The 20,829-nt window shown below is 43.1% G+C and overlaps 1 protein-coding gene and 1 long non-coding RNA gene across 3 annotated transcripts in view; one reads left to right on the top strand and one right to left on the bottom strand.

The window, feature by feature from the left end:
- Positions 1-406: 406 nt before the first annotated feature.
- Positions 407-15,673, bottom strand: LOC309366080. Of its 2 annotated transcripts, XR_014166477.1 has the most exons (3): positions 14,630-15,673; positions 12,407-12,638; positions 407-2,056 (listed from the first exon to the last, which is right to left on the bottom strand). It is a non-coding gene; the product is annotated as an uncharacterized lncRNA (long non-coding RNA). The 2 variants fall into 2 exon arrangements; XR_014166478.1 differs by lacking the exon at positions 14,630-15,673 and having other exon boundaries at positions 12,407-13,837.
- Positions 15,674-15,908: 235 nt separating this feature from the next.
- ENAH (ENAH actin regulator) overlaps positions 15,909-20,829 on the top strand; it is a 70,567-nt gene continuing 65,646 nt past the window's right edge. Inside the window, exon 1 of the mRNA XM_081903902.1 lies at positions 15,909-16,126. Coding sequence (XP_081760028.1) covers positions 16,122-16,126 — 5 coding nt within the window. The 5' untranslated portion in view covers positions 15,909-16,121. The remainder of the gene's footprint in view (positions 16,127-20,829) is intronic.

The raw sequence follows: 20,829 nt of genomic DNA, 5'->3' as shown, positions 1-20,829 counted from the left end.
TTTGGCTATGGCTGCTGCCAGGAAGCAAATGCTGCAAGGAGACAAGTACTTAAGAACCAATTATCATCCCTTTGACTTTCCAACTTGAGGGATGTTTCACACAAGACAGAATTCCTACATGAGGGCTACCACTTCAGTGTAGGAAACACCACGAGAAGCCTAACCATATCTAATGTCATCTTGCGTACACATCAGATTAGCAGCAAGTTTCTGTTGTGGGGAAATAAAAAGAGCTTGTCACACATGACAGTCTCTCTCCCAACCCTCAATGATATGGTTCTATTAATGGAAGGCTCTTGAAGGGGTGATTTTTGCCAAAAAGACCCATAATCCACAGCACCCTTCACCATGCCCTATGCTGTTATGAAGGTTCCCCTAGACCCCTGGAGCAAAATAAAAATATAAATTGGGGGGTGGGAATGAAGGAAGATTGGGGAACTGGTGAAAATCTAAGTGGTGTCTTTCTTCACACAATGTATGATTAAACTATGGAATTCCCTGCCATGAGGTGTAACGATGGCCACCAACATGGATGGCTTTAAAAATTCATGGAGGATAAGATTATACATGGCTACTACCAAGATGGCAATGTTCTTCTACCTTTGCTGTTGAAGTCCGTGTGCCTTGGAAAACCAGCTGCGAGTGGGGAGACTGCTGTTGCATTGACGTCCTGCTTGTGGCCTTTCCATAGGTATCTATTGGCCATTGTGGGAACAGGATGCTGAGCTAGATGGGTCTTTGACCTGATCCAGCAGGGCTCTTGAGATTGGGGTTATATATATATATCCAATCATTTTCTAAATGATTTTGATGGCACAAAATCAGCAAAGACCAGGGGTATAATTTTTATGAAAAAGAAAAGCTTTTGATTGCCACTTGAGCAGCGGTTGGCCAGCTGATGATGTCATCAGAATGGAGACATTGGGAGGGGACAGTTGTCTATATATATATCTTCAAGTTTACTGTTGGCACTCAAACTAAAGATCTATATCGATGACTGTGGCTTCTGAGCAGACCACGTAATTAAATACGCAGAATTGCAAAGATAGCTTTTTCCTAATCCTTGTCCATTTGGATGCCAAGCCGCATCTCCGGTATAAATGAGAAGTGAGGTACAGTACTTCCAACAAAGTTGAGAGAAGTCAACTGAGCAGCGATATAAGTGATGAAATTGCATCCCTTAATGCACGTATATACAGACTGGTGGTAAATAGTCCCATTAAGAGGAAGGATGAGGAACAAGGACTCGGATCTGCAAAGTGAAAGGATGAGGTCAATGATATCATAGACCTAAATTAAGATGCTGATCAAAACCATAGCAAATTTTTAAAAAAACCAAACCAACCGTGTGAGAAGTTATATCTGGCAAGATGAAGTTAATGAAAAACAAGAGGGTGAACAAATACATGAGCTAGTGTTTTCCATGTATGCTGCATGTGATAGTTATAGAAAGGTCTTGGATTACAAATGATAATTTGTAGCATGGAATATACTCCTTCATTGGTGGAGGGGCAAAGACGAACCCTTTGCTATAAATAGGTTCATAAATGCACACGAACAGATTTATTTTCCTTAATTTAGGGCCACCCACCATTACTGATGCTCTGAAACAAGGGTTCCTTTCTGGAGAACATCGTCTATGCATGGCACCTACTTGCTGCCCCATAAAGAGCTAGTTAACTTTTTCTTCTTTCCTCTTTCTATTACAGCCATGCTGTCAGGAAATGTTATATTTGTCTGTGTTATAGAGTAGAGAGAACACAGAAAGCTGGAGTCAACACCTAGGTTACCAGGAGAACTTGCCCATGGATCTGGTAGACAGTGCCAGAGGCTCATGGGCAACTTTTCACAGGAGGGGGGTCCTGCCACCACACCTGCTGTTGGCAGTAACTCCCGATTATAATAGAGTAGACCATGTCCCATATTGCTGTATAGTCAGCAAGTCGCTCCAAGTGTCTGCTGCCAGGCTGTCTTTGTTGGAGCCTAGCCCAAGCTTTTAGAAGCAGGAATGGTGCAGCTGTGATATCCGATTGAAGTTCCGTTGCTTGGAGCAGGTCTGCATATTAAAAGAAAATAACATGGGATCAGGGACAGAGACACTAGTCGGCTGGATGTGAGTTCAAAGGGGAATTAAGGCTGGAAAGCAGGACTATTTGGGTGTGCTAGAAACTGGATCGCTCAGCTGAAAACCAGTGTGGCGCAGTGGTACTTGAACCAGAATCAAGACCACCACTGAGACCACAAATGAGCTGCACCTAGACTACCCCCAGCATGCTGGGATGGGCGACTGGGATTTATAAGCCACTTCAAACCATTGTTTCCAAAGCAGTATATAACAGGAAAGTAAAAAAACAGCAACCCAGATCTAAACAACAGATCCTAAAAACACAAAGTTGCATAAGTTATGTATAGTAAACAAGATAAAATGGTCAGGTAAATCCCTTTTTAAAAGTAAGTTTCCAGTAGCTGCCTGAAAACAAACAAAAAAGATTGACGCTTGTCTAAATTGTGTTCAATCTTTTTTATATTAAAAGAAAACTCAGTAAGGCAACATTTTGCAACATTTCCCTCTGCGATTGGAATGCTTCGGTTCCATTTGTGTTTGAAACATCTTGGTTGCATTTTTTCCACATTACATAAGCCACATCTTCAAAGAAAAGCCCAGTGTCTGAGACAGGTTTCATCTGCAGTCAGAAAGCTGGCATGGCCCTCCAGGAAAAAGACAAGAGACTGAAGAAATATATTGAGTGAGAAACAGGACCATGGTTCTGTAACGGTAGCCGATCACATTCCTAACTTGACTATGCCTTATTAGGAATGTATGTATTCTGTAAGTGAAAATAATATGTTGAACTGAAATACAATATGCCTCCTATACATAACCATATGCAAAGTAAGTTCCGAGGCTGACAACTAGTTTTCCTGGAGCAAAGTCTTTGAAGTCAAGAAAATGCTCTGATTTGTGGATGCATAGCCTGAATGCCTTTCCTGAAAGGTAACCGTGGCTGCAAACCTTTGGATAAACACAAAATTAAAGAATTTGAATGAGGAAGAGCAGCTTTGCATGAGGTTTTTAGTGATGTGTTACTAGAATTAGGGGCGTTGCACGTGTACTTTTTACTTTTTAACTTATAAAACAAGTAAGCTTGTGCCATGATAGTGCATACACAAATCTGTCCTATGGCTCAGAGCAATCCTGTACTCTTAATTACACCTGGGTGGAGGTTGGGGAGATTCTTTTAGAGTAGCTGCTGCATCCTATATGTGATTGGCCCAAGAATGGAAGGAGGAAATGCACAACAGAACAAAAAGAGTAAAAATGACAGACATGCCTACATCCCTGGCAACCAATCAGAGACTGTGCTGGTGACAGTGCCCACATGCTTCGCATACATGGAGGGAACCAATAAACTCACAGCGACAGGGCCACTCCCACTGCATCACCCCCCCCCACAATCACAGCACCCACAGTCCATCAGCCCCAGTGGCACAGCCAGCAGTGAGGCCGCTTATTGGAAGTTTCCAGGCGAAACAATAGGCATGAATTTGAATCCCCTTATGCAACCCCCGCCATTGTTTTTTTTAGCACACTACAGAAAGAGGAGGAAGGAGAATCCACACAACACATCACACCCATAGCTACCTTGGCAGGTCACTTGCAGAGAGCTCACATAGCTCGCTTCCAGGGACCAAGGCTCAAGCAGACTCATCCATGGAAGGAAATGATTCAGTAATCAAGGAGCTAAGGGCATGGGGCAGGACATGGAACAAAGGTAACTGTAGGCCCATATTGATCAGTAGTTCACTCCATAGGATAGGGAACATATTTTTCAAAGCAACGGTGAGACTTAACACTCCACTGATCTCTTGGGGCTTTTGCCAAATCCTGAAGCTCCTCAACTGACAGGTCTCAAGTCTAGAGTTGCTCTGTAAGATCCCTTATTCTTACAGCACAATCCTATTTTTATAAATAAGATCTATGCAATGTAAATGAGCAGAACTGAGGGTTAAAAGTCATTTGTTGCTCATAATTTTTGGTGTAAATGCTGGCATAATTCTGTGCAGCACAAAGTGTAAAAGTACTCTGTTCAGAAGTATAAAAAGCTCAATGGGCCTTGGAGTTTTCATGTGAGTTTGTGTTTTTAGTCTTATACTTTAAGAATCCATTGACGTCAATGAGATGTCCTTAAGAATGGAATGCCTGGAAGATATTTTAAGAGAATGAACACCATCATTGTCAAAGTACAGACAGTGTTGCACATGAACTGCAATGTAATGACACAACAGGAGTTATTTTTAGGATTGTCACCTTTGGTCAAGGCAGTTCAGGACATGTTACTAAGGACCTTGTTCAGAGAAGGACAGCTGAGTCAGATATCAGTAGCAGAGAGCAATAATCCCAGAATGCCTTGACATGTTTGTGGGAGTTTGCAACATCAATGATAATCATTGATTGGTTGGTTGGTTGATTGATTGATTGATTGAATGCCCCTTAGCCCTCAAAAAGGACCCCAAGGTGCTTTACAACATTACAAATTCCATTTTAAACGGTTATAAAAACAGAAAGCATTAGGAAGAGAACCAAAACAAATCCACAAGCAGGTAGAAAATCAGTCAAAAGCCTGGTGGAAGGAAAAATTTGCCCACCTAAATATAATCAATTAGGAGAGCAATTAAACTCTCTTGGAAGGGAGATCCTCAGCCCAGGAGATACAACAAGAAGGCCCTGTTGAACCCATGTTTTCTATCAATAAACATTTTCAACTGTGTTTGTTTTGGAGGGGAAACATGGATGTCAGAGGGCATGAATGATTCTCCCTTCTAGATGTTTGCTTGAATCAGGGGAGGAATTCAACGTTGCATGAAGGTGATCATTCTGCCACACCAAGCATTTTGGCTTGTCAGACAGATTTCTCTCTCCCCCCCCCCCCGAGTTCTAGGGGTTCTCCTGACCCACCCGAACCTATTTTGGGGGCCGTGAGGTGAGGAGATAGGAACCTTACTGCACAATCAAACGTCCGTGAGCAGGACTCCCAACTGGTGGAACGCTTTAAGTGAATCATACCCTGTACATATATTTTTGAAGCATTAGTTATTTTAAAACATTTCTTTAATTCTTTTTGTATGTGCTCGGTGTTTCAGTCAAGTCAGGAGGGGGGCATAGCTCAGTGGTAGAGCACATGCTTTCCATGCAGATGGTCTCATGTTCAGACCCTGGTATCTCCAGGTCTAGAAAATATACCATCTGAAACCCTGGAGACTTTCTGGCAATCAGTGTAGGCCAGCCTTCTCTAGCTTGATGCCTTTCAGAAGTTTGGGACTGCAACTCCCATCATCCCTGACCATTGGCCATGGTGGATGAGGTTGATGAGACTTGGAGTCCAATATCACTCTCAAGGAATACAGAGAGATAAATCACAAGCTAAACAACTCTGTGGTTTACAAAAACTCATTATCAATAATGTACAGCATTTCAACACCTTCTATTACATGTAGTCTTAGACAATATATACCATGCCAAAATAATAATGGCATGCGCAACTCAGTATCTCAAAGCCAAGCAATCCAAATATTCCTGAAATAAGTCCATGAGAGAAACTCTCTGTGTGTATAGTTGTGCTGGTGTGGTCCCAATGGAACTTTGACATCAAGATAACCGGATTTCAATCTCTGTTTCATGAATCTTCTGGTTGGCCTGAAAAGGAACTAATGGCAATTCAATGTTCCACCAAATAGATCAGCTCCAACCTTAGAAGTCCTTGTTTTGGAAAGTCAAAATTTCAAGGCCACAAGGAGCAACCGTCCCGGTTTCTGATTTGATCCTGGAATGTCCCACTTTTCCTTAGTTCCTATTTTCATTGGATAAATGTTGGGGGGTACGGAATCAAGGAGATAAGTAACTATACAACCTTCAGAAGATATTTGAAGGCAGCTCTGTATAGGGAAGGTTTTTTTAATGTTTAATGTTTTATTATGTTTTTATATATGTTGGAAGCCGCTCAGAGTGGCTGGGACAACCCAGTCAGATAGGCGGGGTATAAGTAATAAAATTATTATCATTATTATCATCATTATTCTTAATATTTTATGGACACCCCTATTTTCATTGAAGAAATGTTGGCAGGGCAGGTATGCAACAGTGGTGCATTTTAACCAAGCACTCACCAGTGCCCGTAGTAGTGACAATCTGGCAGCCAGCAATAAAAAGCTGGATCTTCCAAAGGAATATTAGAGAAATAGCAGATTGTGCAGAGTGAGCCTGCCTCCTACATAAAAATAACTTCTGGAGCTATGAATACATGGGGCACATTTTATATTTATATGGGGAAATATAGCAATCCTTAGCAAAGTCAGGGTAAGTAGAGGAGATTTGACAAAGCCATTAAGGTAGAATAATCAGCTGAAAAGCAGCAGAGCCCTGAAAAGTGATACGATTTGTTAAACCCTGATACATACACACTCATCTGAAAGTAAAGACCCTGGAACTTACAAACCAAAGAAGTACAACAACAACAAAATAATAATAATAATAATAATAATAATAATAATAATAATAATAATAATAATTTATTTATACCCTGCCCACTCTAGGCGGCTCCCAATCGAGTGTTAAATATTAAAAACTTCACTAAACAGGACTGCCTTCAGATGTCTTTTAAAAATAGGATAGCTGCTTATTTCCTTGACATCTGATGGTAGGGCATTCCACAGGGCAGACGCCACTAACGAGAAAGCCCTCTGTTTGGTTCCCTGTAACCTCACTTCTCGCAATAAGGGAACCGCCAGAAGGCCCTCTGTGCTAGACCTCAGTGTCTGGGCTGAACGATGGGGGTGGAGATGCTCCTTCAGGTATATAGGACCGAGGCTGTTTAGGGCTTTAAAGGTCAGCACCAACACTTTGAATTGTGCTCGGAAACGTACTGGGAGGAGCCAATGCAGATCTCTGAGGACCAGTGTTATATGGTCCCGGCGGCCACTCCCAGTCACCAGTCTAGCTGCCACATTCTAGATTAATTGCAGTTTCTGGGTGACCTTCAAAGGTAGCCCCATGTAGAGCGCATTGCAGTAGTCCAAGCGGGAGATAACTAGAGCATGCACCACACTGGCGAGACAGTTTGCGGACAGGTAGGGTCTCAGCCTGCGTACCAGATGGAGCTGGTAGATGGCTGCCCTGGACACAGAATTAACCTTCATCTCCATGGACAGCTGTGAGTCCAAAATGACTCCCAGGCCGTGCACCTGGTTCTTCAGGGGCACAGTTACACCATTAAGGACCAGGGAGTCCTCCACACCTGCCCACCTTCTGTCCCCCAAGAACAGTACTTCTGTCTTGTCAGGATTCAACCTTAATCTGTTAGCCGCCATCCATCCTCCAACCGCCTCCAGGCACTCACACAGGACATTCATGCCTTCACCGGTTCTGATTTAAAAGATAGGTAGAGCTGGGTATCATCTGCATACTGATGAACAGCCAGCCATGACCCCCTGATGATCTATGCAAATGTTATACACCCTTCCTCCTTGCATACCAACAGGAAGGCTTTGCCATATCAAGAAATATTTAAAATGATGACAGCTTATGTTTTTACAGTGGTCTCCCTACAGTGGTATTTATGGCTTGGGGGTAGGTGGGAAATGGTCACAGGTGTAAGTCTTTAGTTTCATGTTTTAACTTTTTTCCATGTCCGCCCCCACCCCCAGCATATCAAATGGAGGCTTATCAGTATATAGAACATAATATATTTCTGTTTATCTTAAAGTAGCTGCTGGAGACTCAGTTTTGCATCATCAGTATAAAGATAATCACATATAGAGTTTGGAACATACTATCAGCTCTTTATGGACACAGAGGGAGCATATGATTCATGCCTCAGTGCAACCAAGGGATTTGATCCAAATCCCTCTGAGTCACTCGGGTCCTTTATCCTTCAGGCATATTACTCTTCTTCCACCATTAAAGTGCTGTTTTGGGGGTGGACAATGAGTATGCACAAATGAATCTGGCTGAAATAAACACAGAACATTGCATATGAGTAAGGCTTATTCATTTTGTAGGGGAAGGTCCATGGGTCAGTGGTGGTATCTGCTCTGCATGTATGTGGAAAGTCCCACATTCAGTCTCTGGTATCTCTAGTTAGAGGTGGCTGAGAGCCTTCCCTAGTCAGCGTAGACAATATCAAGCTAGATTGACCAATGATCTGAATCAGTATAAGGCAGCTTCCAATATTTCTAGGTTCTAAACTATGCATCTCCTCTAAACCTGTAGATTTCGCTGTTCCCAAATAGTACAGTGGGGTTTTCGGAAGGTGTGGCATAGATGCAGTACAGATACTACTGTAGCTTGCTGTCTTCCACAAATAACTCCTTAAAAGGTTTGCCTCCTGCTCCTTTTCCCTCTCTCGGTAACAGTAAACCAGTCTACCCTTGCCCCACTAATAATAATAATAATAATAATAATACCCTGCCCATCTGGCTGGGTTTCCCCAGCCACTCTGGGCAGCTTACAGCACATAAAAAATTGTAAAACATTAGACATTAAAATTTTTCCAAACAGGGTTGCTTTCAGATGTCTTCTAAAAGTCAGATAGTTGTTTATTTCCTTGACATCTGATGGGAGGGCGTTCCACAGGGCGAGCAACACCAATGGGAAGGTCCTCTGCTTGGTTTCATGTAACCTCACTTCTCGCAGTGAGGGAACTCCCAGAAGGCCCTTCGAGCTGGACCTCAGTGAACGATGGGGGGTGGAGACTCATCCTATCCTTCAAGTTGGTGGAAAGGAACCCCCTCCTTTTATCCAAAGAGCCCCCAGAGAAGTCCCATATAAGTGTTGCCTCTGCTTGTGAACTGAGCCTTATTCTTCCTTCCTGGTTCTAGTATAACTTTGCTTATAATATTGTGGGTGAGAGAGTATGGATATTGATCTAAATATTTTAAGAAGATAAAGCATTTGATCCAGAATCAGGCTGCAATGAACTTTTTGGGACTTAATTCTGAGTAGCACACATACGTTTGTGCTATAGTTACAGATAGGTAGCCGTGTTGGTCTGCCATAGTCAAAACAAAAAAAAAATCCTTCCAGTAGCACCTTAAAGACCAACTAAGTTAGTTCTTGGTATGAGCTTTTGTGTGCATGCACACGAAAGCTCATACCAAGAACTAACTTAGTTTGTGCTATATGTTAGTTGAACTTTAGGACTGAATTGTCCCAGTGATTTCAATGGGACAAAAAAAAGAAGAAGGGGGAAAAATGACCAACTGTTCAATCCTAACCATGTATACTCAGAAGCTAATTCCCACTGATAAGTGGGATTAGGGTTGCTGCCTAATTTAGGATTTCAGCCTAAGAAACACTTGCCCTGAGGTGTGTCCCTCACCTAGCTCAGTAGTACTTAGTCAACATGTATAGGAGTGCACTGTCAGTCTGTATCCAGCCCAATAAGTTTATGCTATCTTACTGTTCATTACCAATTGCAACAAGAAAATAAATAACCCAGTAATAATATGGAATAGTCATATATTAGAGTAGTTCAAGAACGTTCGCATCCTGTCTACACAGAACCCCTCTCAATAGAATTTATTTGCAGAATTTACAAAGGGAAGACATTTTGTCCCAGCTATATCTGTTGCCTGGAGTCCTTTCTTTGAGGGGTCCTCCAGATATCTTTGTTGCTGCACACTGATTTGTACTTATGATGCTATAAGGCAGTGGCAAAATTAGACTTTATTTCACCCGGGTCAAAGACCCAGTTTGGCACCCCCTCCCACACACACATCTGCACACACACACACACAGGTTGGGAGCCTCAATGGCACCCCTCTGGAGGCTTCACCCAGAGCAAAAAAACTGGCTAGCCCTTCTGTAGCTACAGCACTGTATAAGAGCAGTCACACATTATCCCATTTTTCAGTGCTGTTTGTACATTCCCTACAAAGGTTTTGGGGTGGTCAAACAGCTTTGCTTCCAAGCAGTACATATCGCTTAACTTCCTGGTGAAATCCCATAACTTTTTATACCATGAAGGTTCTGGTTTATTTTGTTCAGCTTTTGCTGGATCTCTCAGCGGCCTTTGATACCCTCGACCACAACATCCTTCTGGACCGTCTAGAGCAGGGGTCAGCAAACATTTTAAGCAGGGGACCGGTCCACTGTCCCTCAGATCTTGTGGGGGGGCGGACTATATTTTGAAAAAGAAAATGAACGAATTCCTATGCCCCACAAATAACCCAGAGATGCATTTTAAATAAAAGTGCACATTCTACTAATGTAAAAATACCAGGAAGGCCCCACAAATAACCCAGAGATACATTTTAAATAAAAGGGCACATTCTACTCATGTAAAAACACACTGATTCCTGGACTGCCTGCGGGCCGGATTTAGAAGGCAGTTTGGCCGAATGCAGCCCTCGGGCCTTAGTTTGCCTACCCATGGTCTAGAGAGGGGCTGGGAGATGGGGCACTGTTATACAGTGGTTCTGCTCCTTCCTCCTGGGCCGTGTTCAGAAAATGGTGGTAGGGGATGAGTGTTCAGCCCCCAGGGCTCTCACTTGTGGGGTGTCTCAGGGTTCTGTCCTCTCCTCCATGCTTTTCAACATCTACATGCAGCTGCTGGGAGAGATCAACAGGGAGGTTGGGCTGGGTGTTCATCAGTATGGGGATGATACCCAGGAGCGTCTCCACCTGCATCGTTCTGCCCGGACACTGAGGTCTAGTACTGAGGGCCTTCTGGCGGTTCCCTCACTGCGAGAAGTGAGGTTACAGGGAACCAGGCAGAGGGCCTTCTCGGTAGTGGCGCCCGCCCTGTTGAATTCCCTCCCATCAGATGTCAAGAAAATAAATAACTATCTGACTTTCAGAAGACATCTGAAGGCAGCCCTGTTTAGGGAAGTTTTTAATGTTTGAAGTTTTATTCTGTTTTTAGTATTCTGTTGGAAGCTGTTCTTGTTGTTGTTGTTGCTGCTGCTACTACTGAGCTATAGCCATTCCAGACAGCAATGATGTGTAGCACTGGGGAAGCATCACATAACAAACAAAAGCTGAATAAACCCATCATTAGTGCACTATCATTGTGTCAAGAATATGCTGAAGAATACATCCATAATAAAATATCGGTCTGGAAGGGCCCTGATATAACTGTTATTAGCTATCTGTAATTGCAATGCCCTGTAAGTTCATTAACCATTCTTTTTTACTGTCCAGAACAAAAATGTTTAACATCAACTCTGTTAAACTTAATTTAATTTTAAAAGTATGGGATCCAAAGAATAATTATAACAAACTGTCGAAACAAAATTAAAAAATTCCTTCCAGTAGCACCTTAGAGACCAACTAAGTTTGTTATTGGTATGAGCTTTCGAAGAAGTGTGCATGCACATGAAAGCTCATACCAATAACAAATTTAGTTGGTCTCTAAGGTGCTACTGGAAGGATTTTTTTAATTTTGTTTTTGTTGGAATCAAGCCTTGTCAGAGGAATGTGCCACTTTGCTAGGCACCGGCTGATTTCCTTGTTGACCTCCCCGCTGCGACTCCCGGCAGGAAAACAGGCGAGGTCTCTTATCGGCGATCCTTCTCAGACGTGAAAAGAACACGCCACTCCTTTCCCCCTCTTCCCTGCTATCCCCAGGGAAGGGAAAGAGACAGACAGAAATATATTTACATGCTTTTATTTCTGTCTTTTGCAGCAGTACAGAGAAACATGTCTGCACTCAAACAGCAGAGAGAATACACTCCTCCCATGTACTTCCAGTACAGGTCATATGACACACACTGAGCTAACATCCGGTGCTCAGTACAGTGAATGGACTGCCCCCTTGTTCCCATGCTAACAGTCATAAACATCCTGTTTGGCTTTCCAGCCAGCTGCTCGCTGCTGCATTGCTCCTTTTTGGTAACAGTTTTGACTATGGCAGACCAACACAGCTACCTACCTGTAACCATAACAAACTGTGTTATTTATAGTACTGCTTTTGATAATTTAGGAGGATTTATTTACTTTGGGGCATTTCCATCACCTGTGAAGGGTGTCTCCCTTTGGCTCATAACTGTTCAATTGTTTAGTTAATTCTTATTTAAGCTCCTGATAAGGGGAGGTGAATCCTTTAATACTTTCATTTGTGCAGCTTAGATAGCAGTGGTATGATAAAGCGAGCAATAATAATAATAAAGAACAATTTTCACTGCATGCTGAGGAGCAGCCTGCATTCTTGATGATACAAACAACTGCTTTGCCGTGAAGTTGGATAAGGATTGATTTCATCAACATCTGGTCATGCATCAAGTGTCACACGAATCAACTATAATATAATCAGTTGTTGTGTGGAAGAGAAAGGAAAGAAAAGAGAGAAATTGCTTGCTGTAACGACTTTATTATCTAGCAACAAGAGACAATATTTATTCACACTCTTACCTGGAAACCCTAGAGCAGCATCTAGGACTGGATTCAGTTCATAAACTGACAGTTACCAATCTGGACAAACCAGAGATGCTCTGTGTCAGTGAGAAGGCCATTCCCTGAATAAGGTTGCTGCCTCAGGTACAGGATATCTGAAGGGCTTTCTCTTCCTGTATGAGTCAAACATTGTTTGAGGAGGTTCTCCTGCATGTTGGGTGGTGGAAACACGGGAGACAAGACAAGAGCCCTGTTGGATCAGATTGAAGGCTTAAATAGTTCAGAATTCTGTTGTTGCAGTGACCAAACAAGCAGGACATTAGTGCCATATCACTCTCCCTCCTTTGTGACTGTGCAGTGGAACTCTCCATCCTGGGAGATTAATTTGGCACCTTTGCCAAGTTTTTCACTGCCTTTTAAAGATGCATCTATTTCAGGAAGCAAGTCTGGATCTGTCTCCCATATTATTGGTATTTTATCTGCCACACGTTTGAAGTTAGTTGTTTTATATTAAAGTCAAACCTCGGTTGTCAAACAGCTCCGTTTTCAAACGTTTCGGTTCCCAAATGCTGAAAACCTGGAAGTAACTGCTCCAGTTGTCGAACATTTCGGAAGTCGAATGGTCTTCTGGAATGGATTACGTTCAACAACCAAGGTTTGACTGTATTGTTTTAACTGAAATGTTACGGAACCAGCACTGACATTGTTTGCTCTGTTTTATAGTATAAGCTGCCTTGGGCATAAATACACTCAAAGGAAGTTAATGAATGAATAAATAAATAAATAAATAAATAAATAAATAAATAAATAAATGCATCACTGCAGATACCTAGGCGAGAAATGCACAGAAACAATCTATTTGATGGAGGGTAGAGAGGGATGTGTGAGTGTGTTTATTTTGCTCTGCCCACTTTAGCCTTTGCCACCCGCAATCACCGACATGTGGCCCCTGGAACATTGCTCAGAAGACACTGTGGCCCTCAGGCTGAAAAGGGTTCCCCGCTCCCATCACACGGGTATGTTTACACACAGTGGGTGCTTCCAGATTGTCTCTATTTTCAAGATCAATTCAATCACACACTGGCAAATTCTGGTTGTGCAATTATAGTTGATTGGGACATTTTGTGCAACAAACCCACTTCCTCCAAAAGATTGGATTCTTCTTGATAAGGAAAGAGTCAGGAAAATGCACTGGGAAGTTGGTGGGCTGACCCTTGCTTTGATGCAACATCGTCTAATCTCCCTGCAAACAAATAAGACTGAATGCGAATTGAAGAGCCAATGTTGTCTAATCTCCCTCAAAACAAGTCAGGATGAATGATCAATAAACAGTGCCCAAAGATGGGGGGAGTATTTTTCCTTTCCAGGATAAACCTTGGAGCGGTTACTCTTAAATGCAACATTAGCACTTCTTCAACCTTGTTCTTACGAAGCGTTATTTTCTTTTTATTTCAGCATTTCTACAGAAGGCTATCCATATATAAATTGGAGAAATAACTCAGCTAGAAATAACAAGGAAGTAGCCAGCAAATTCTTATCCATGGAGAATAAATATGTCATTATTAATTTTTTTTTAAAAAAACAAAAACAAACAGCAATATAAGCTAACAATGCAGAAAACAAGGCAAATGTCATTGTGAAGGGGTTCAGCTTCGATGATTAATTTGAGAAGCTGAAGGAACAGAAAGGCAGTACATATCATTTATTCATGGCCTAAAATTAGACTTTCGTCAAGCCTTTGACCTAACCACAATAGTCTGCTGCATTTAGAACTTATGCCAATCCTCAAACAAGACAACCTCATACCTAACCTTATACACACACTTACTTGGGAAAATGAACATAGTATTTTGATCATGCCTTAAGCCGTAATGGACTAGAATCCCACTTCATCAGGTTGTCACAGCCTGTATACCCTTTGCATGGTCATTTAATTCCAACCTTACACCCACCCCTTCAAATCCATATGTGTGCATATTTATCTGATGACTAATGATTTATGCATCTGATGAAGTGAGCTCAAGTCAACGAAAGCTTATGTCATGATAAAGTCTCTTAGTCTTTATGGCGCCACAAGACTATTTGTTGCTTTTTGCTGCAACAGATGGACACAGCTACATCCCCGGAAATATTTGATTGTAAGTCCTACTGAATTTCGTTTGAGTTATTTCTGAAGAGGCACGCATGGGACTGAGCAGGAAGCCAGAATATTTGGATACAGCCCAATCCAATTATACTTACTTGGAAATAAGGCCCTTCTGAGTTCAATGGGACCTACTCTCAAGTGTGCATTTCAAAATGTGACCTTAAGTGCACTTCCAGGATAGAACAATGGAAACAAATGAGATTCATTTCCAGGCGAATATGCTGAGTACTGGTGTTATGCATAGCATAGGTGCAGCTAAACTTGGGTACAGCAGTGGGATTTCTTCCACGGATTTAATATGCTCTTCTTCCTGAACCGTGGAAGAGAAACCAAGATTGGAATTGAAACAGGAGTCATATTCACAATTGGGACGCGTTAACTGGGAAGTGGTGCGCACTGGTGGCAATCTGCACGCTGAATACAGGAGGATCACGCCGAGACTAAAGTCCAGAAACTTTAGGTAAATGTGGATTGAATAACAAGGCGCATGAGAACCAGGCAAAGCAGAGAAGCAACCGGGGCGTTGAGCAATAAAGAATTCAAGGCAGGTCTCGCGGTAGAAAGGACTGAACAGTAACCAGCGGCTTGAACAGTAATATATGCAACGCACGTGTCCTTAGTAACCTACACGGCACGCAGCCGCTAACAAATGCAGGATGCTGTGCGGAGCAGAACATCGAAATACCGTATGCTTTAAGCACGGGAAGCCTGGAGGAGAAACCAGCAGAGGAAAATTAGCCATTCCGTGTCCATAGTCCCTTGTGACGATCTGCAAACGGCTCGTTCCAGAGAGGGCAGTCTTCTGGAGACTGCAGATTCCAGCCTTTTCGGTCGTGGGCTCGGGAAGTGCACCACCACCACCGTCGTCTGCGATGGCGGGGGGGGGGGTTCAGCTGCGCGCCACACCGGCACACGCGCCCAAGGTGCGCAAGGGAACCACCCGGGCGGTCAGCAGGGGTCGCCAAAGCGTATGAGCTCACCGCAGTGGCTTCCTCCTCCTCCTCCTCCGCAGTTGGTTGCTCCCACATCTCTCTACGGCGCTTCCACCAACCTCCCCCCCCCCCCGCGCCAGAACCCGCATGGAATGCACAGGGAATGCAGAGCAGCCGAGGAGGCGGGGCTTGCTCTGCTCCGCCCCCTTGGCGTCCCCCCTGCGTCCCCGCCCCCCGCCTATGCAAGCCGGCGTCTCGAGCGAGCCGCTCGCGCGCTGCCCCCCGCGTTCCCGACGCTCCCACCTTCTCTTGTTCTCCCCTCCTCCCGCTCCTCCTCCTCCCCCCCCCCGCGTGCGCCATTCCTCCCTCCCTTTCTTCCCTCCCTCCTTGGACTCCCCGCTGTGGTCGGGTTGGGCCAAAGCAGCCAAGCCGGAGGGCGCAGGCGAGGCAAGGCGAGCCAGTCTCAGGGTTGCCAAGGCAGGGACTGGCTGGCGCCTGCGGGGGGACCCCCCTCCCCGCTGCTGCTGCTCCTCCTCCTCCTCCTCCCCTCCCTCCCTCCGCACTCGTCGCCTATTGAGAACGACCCAGCCGGCTCCTGAGGAGAGAAGAGCGAGGAGCGGGGGGGAAGACGCCCCCCCGGCCCCTGGGCAGCAACATGAGGTGAAGTGTGTGCGTGTGCATGCATGCATTGGTGTGTGTGTGTGTGTGTGTGTGTTTGGGGGGCAGCCTTTTTACTCTTTCCTCCTCTGCAAGGAGGCGAACCATTATGCCGAGAGGGGGGCCTTGTGGGTCCGTGTCCATGGAGGGCTTTTTTGTTGTTGTTGCGACGGTTTGGGGTGGTGGAGGAGGAGGAGGGGGAAGAGGTTGCAGCCGAGAACGGGGAAGCCTTGCGCGGGTGGGTTGAGGAAGGGCCCCCTCTCGAGTGGAGCGACTGAGGGCTCGAGGGGGAAACCCCGACGGGGTGGGCATGACTGGGGGGGGGTCGTCTTAATAGGGAAGCCTCGGGCGGGATATGGGAAGTGTCGGCCGGTTTGGAGGGAAGGAGCTGCGGCGAAAAAGCAGGGTTGTGGGGGGGGGAGGTTTCTTCTCTCACCCCCATGTTTTTCCTCTCTCCCCTCTCCCCCCCTTCCAAATTTTGCATTGGTTTCCCGCGGTGTTGTAGTTGCATGTCCTTCTCCCTATCTCTCTCTCCCCCTATCTCTCTCCCCCCCCCCGCATTGTTCTTTTCTCTAGAATGGGGGGAAGTTTGCCTGTGCGTGTTTGCCGGCAGGAGAAAAAGAAAAGGGATTGTGCTGATGGTGTGACCATAGGGATAATAATGGCTCATCTGGCGTGCAGAGCTTTTGTTGCAAGCGAGGGTTGTGGAAGAGCTTTTGGGGGTGGGGTGGGGGGGGTTGCACAGAAAGGAAGGGGGAAAGGTGACACTGGTTCGTTTGGAGGGTTGAAAAACCACCTTTATTTTCTTTGGGAGGGGCAACTGGAGCTGGAGGGAAGAGGACGGGCTATTTTCGGTGCCCTTTATTCGCGGTTAAAAGCAAGGCATAGAATCACCTATCTGTTCGCCCCAGCTACAGAATTCAAGGCGTAGAAGTGAAAAAGAATCTCCCCCCCCCCCCGCTCCAGTCTGAAATCGGCGTATGTTGCATTGCAGCAGCCCCTGCTGGGTTTTTCTTTGTGTAATCGATAAATAGGAGAAAATCACATACACAACACTAGCAATGACGAATATGTGTTTGGGTGGGTTTTCTGTTTTTGCTTTAAAAGGGGTTTCTTCACATATTGTCAGTAGTGAAGTACCGTAGGTATCTCCCCTCCCCCACTCCCATGGCTAAACGGTTTTTAATTTCTATATTTTATATTCTTTCACCACTTTGACGCAACACTTTGGACAGGGGACTTGCTAGGCTGTTCACCAGGCTCCGGGGGACCCTATCCTTGTAGGTTAAACTATTGGGATTGGGACTAAATTACTCCCCCCCCCCAAAAAAACCAACAACTTGTCACTGTATTTGAATTTCCTTTGTGTTAAAGATTAATGACCAACAGTTGCCAAGCCCTTTAGAATGTAATACAATAAGATTCACATGATATGGCCCACCACTTCTTTTAGTGAGACAAAATGTCAAGTAACTTGACTTCACCAGGAATTTTAAGTACTTTCTTCTGAAAAAAAGTTTAGCAGAGAATGTACATAAGCTGTGCAGTCTTGGCAGCCTGCACCCACGTTTAGTACTTCTCATGGCTCTCACTTTGTCCGTTTATAAATCTGTGGTTTTGTTCATTCATTTCATTGTTGGGTGTCCTCCTAGTGTGTGAGCGAGGTATAAATGTATTTTACAAATCCTCTGCGAATATATTGAGGAAACCAGCTATATTTATACAACGCACAACCAGAAAATGCCATATATTGTGTGTTCTAACTGAATTAGAGCTGAGAGCCCTATATATTTCTTTACCTTTAGTTTACTTTACTTACATAGTAGCGTTTCTGAAATCTTCCCATTTACTTTTCCAGTGGTGTGTATTAGAATATTAGAAATAGATTAGAAATTATAATATTCTGATATTTGATGTTCTAAGTACAAATATCAGAATTTCCACAACTTTTGTTTGCATTTGATTGTGTCTTAGAATGCCCAGATACTACAGAGTTTGGTTTTTTTAAGGATGGTTGTATGGTTGTGAGTTCTTTTGTGGACTAATGTGTTGAACACATGGCAAAAAGATGTATTGATATGTGTTCTAGTGTTGGTGTTGATGGGCTACTATGTATTTAAACATATGTCAGCTAGTTGAAGTACTAAGCTGTATTCCTGGCAAACATTTCTTAAGAAGTGAGGACATTAGTACGCTAAATTGGCTGCCCTTGATTTATCAGTCAGTCATTTTACTGTACAAACTTCTTACAACATAACTTGCACAATTAGTTTTCTTAAACTTTGATATTTTCAATACTTTTTAAAGACTAGAACGTACGTTCTTTGGATTTTTATTGCAAGTATCAAGGTCCTTAATGCACATGAAAGGTTATAACTAAGCAAGTACATGAAGGGGGAGCAAACAAGTTTGTTACAATTTAAAACACATACTTTAAAAAAGTATTCCGTGATCTATTGGCTAGTTTATTATTATGAGCATAGAATTTATCCTAGCCAGAACATAACTGTTTAGTAGTGACTTTATGTCCCTGCTGTATCTTTAAGTGGTATGTATTCAAGTTTTGTGGCCTATTGTTCATAATAGGTTGATAATACCAGTTTGAAACAATAGGTGCTGCTATAACTATATTCAGTTACAAATAATGGCTTTGAAATGTAATTTAATGTAATAGCAATGCAATATTATAAATGTAAGTTAATATAATTATATAATAGCAAGTTAATATGTATGAAACAAAACAAGAACAGCTGTTTTAAAACCTCATTAATTCTGTTAGCATTTACAAGAACATCTTCTGTGGCATGGTCCTGTTAAGCCAGTGTCATGAATTCGCAGAAGTATGGATTGCGTGTTTTCCCAGGAAGTAGTGAAATCGCTATTTTTATTCAGTACAGACATGTAATGTAGCAACTTTGGTTTTGCTCTGGTTTAGAACTGCAAGTCACCATGGGAATTGGGGCAGGAGGACTCCTGATTCTCAGTCTCCTCTCATTGATCTACTCTGGAAGGATTGTGAAGACAGTACAAGAAAAGAGTATATAGTCTTTCTCTCCTCTCCTCTTGGTTGCTTAGGATTCTGAAAAAATGAAGCGAAGTCAATGAGATGCATTGCTGTGGGCACTTAGACAAGTAGGCCAGTAAGGTGGGTGACCTCCCTCCACTTTGCCATCTTGGTAAATGTTGCATTGTGTGAAGTGTTGGGGAGATTATTCATCTTCCAGTATGGTGAAACATCGAATATTTTTAGTGATTTTGACCACAGGCATGAATGTACGCAGTCAAGGAGTTAGATATACCATTGGTGTTTTAAATTCAGTTCCTTTGCAACAATTACTGTTGGTGCCTTTGAAAATGGTTATGTCTAATGTTGGTGATATTCAATACCTTTAAGTAATAAGGACTCTGAGTATGAACAAGTACTGCAGAGTGGTGGGATAACATGTTTGAGTCAAATCTGAAGTATTTGTAAAGCAGTCTATATGAATAGCTGGGTTTTTTAAGCTTTAGTTATTTGAGTGAACAAGTGCTGTAGACCATTGTGAGCTTTTGCACATGTTGAAATAGTAAGTAATTTAGATGTTTTAGTGCATTTATGCAACTAATAACACGTATGAAAACTTGGTTATAATATGGATCTAGGCAATACAGAGGCTATACAAAAGAGAAGCATTTCAGCAATAAAAAAGCAATGTAGAATTTTTCATTATATCTGGGTACAGAGCATATGTATTACTTCCATTGGACTCAGGTTCATTAAGTGGTGTTGCTTGAATGAACCAATAATGGGCCATTTTGAAGATATATGTATCATATTATATAAAATGTCCAGGGATTTTTCTTATTTTGTCATTTGAAATGTGATAAAACTAAAGCTTGAGTTTGAGTATGGTTTCTGAAACATTTCCCCTCCTTCTGCTTTTCTCACTAGTGGTTTCAATCAGATGCCACACTTTGCCACAATCTGCAGATAAGCAAATGATTCTGTGTATGAGCTACATTCTGGTTTCATTCCAAAGAAACCACAGTCTGAAGCCTAGGTTTGTTATTTGCTTTCTGATCATGTACAAGCAGTGTCAAAGTTGCTGCTTCACTCCTCCCCCACTCTTGTACCTGGTATGGCTTATGGTGTCATCTGGTCCTGGACTTGTGATTTGTTTATTTCCAAATAATCATAAGGCAGAAGCCAAGGTTTGTTCTTGACTTGCCATTTATGGTTTGTTTGGGGGCAACAAACTGCAAGTTTGAGTTCAGATAACTCAACAAACCAGACTATGGTTTGTTCCCAACAGCATCAAAGGAAATGGGAGAAAGGATGACACAATTGAATCAGCACACTGCTTGTTCATATTAAGCCTTTGCGTTATATTCAGCTAAATCATTGCACATGTGGAATGACTTCAAGGATAACTTATCCTCCCCCTTCACACCACCCACAATTCTATTTCAGAGGGTGAGGGGAACCCCAAGAGCAAATTCTAGGGCAGAACCCCCTACTCAACCCTATAAAAAGCATTATACAGAATAGTGGTTTGCACCACCCTGTAAGGAAGAGAACGACACAATTCAAAGCAGTAGCAATTAAGTACACATTTATTAAAAATCCCATTAAAACTGTTTAGCTTAATTCATCTAAATTGGTGAACTTGATCCAGGGATGCCAGATTTTCAAAGTCTTAAAAGTCAATTATGTATCCAGCACCTCC

This window comes from Podarcis melisellensis, assembly GCF_964234715.1.
Source record: "Podarcis melisellensis genome assembly, chromosome: 3".
NCBI classification, from domain to species: Eukaryota; Metazoa; Chordata; class Lepidosauria; order Squamata; family Lacertidae; genus Podarcis; species Podarcis melisellensis.
The sequence above is the reverse complement of the archived record's forward strand: the minus strand, read 5'-3'. Positions and strand labels throughout refer to the sequence as shown.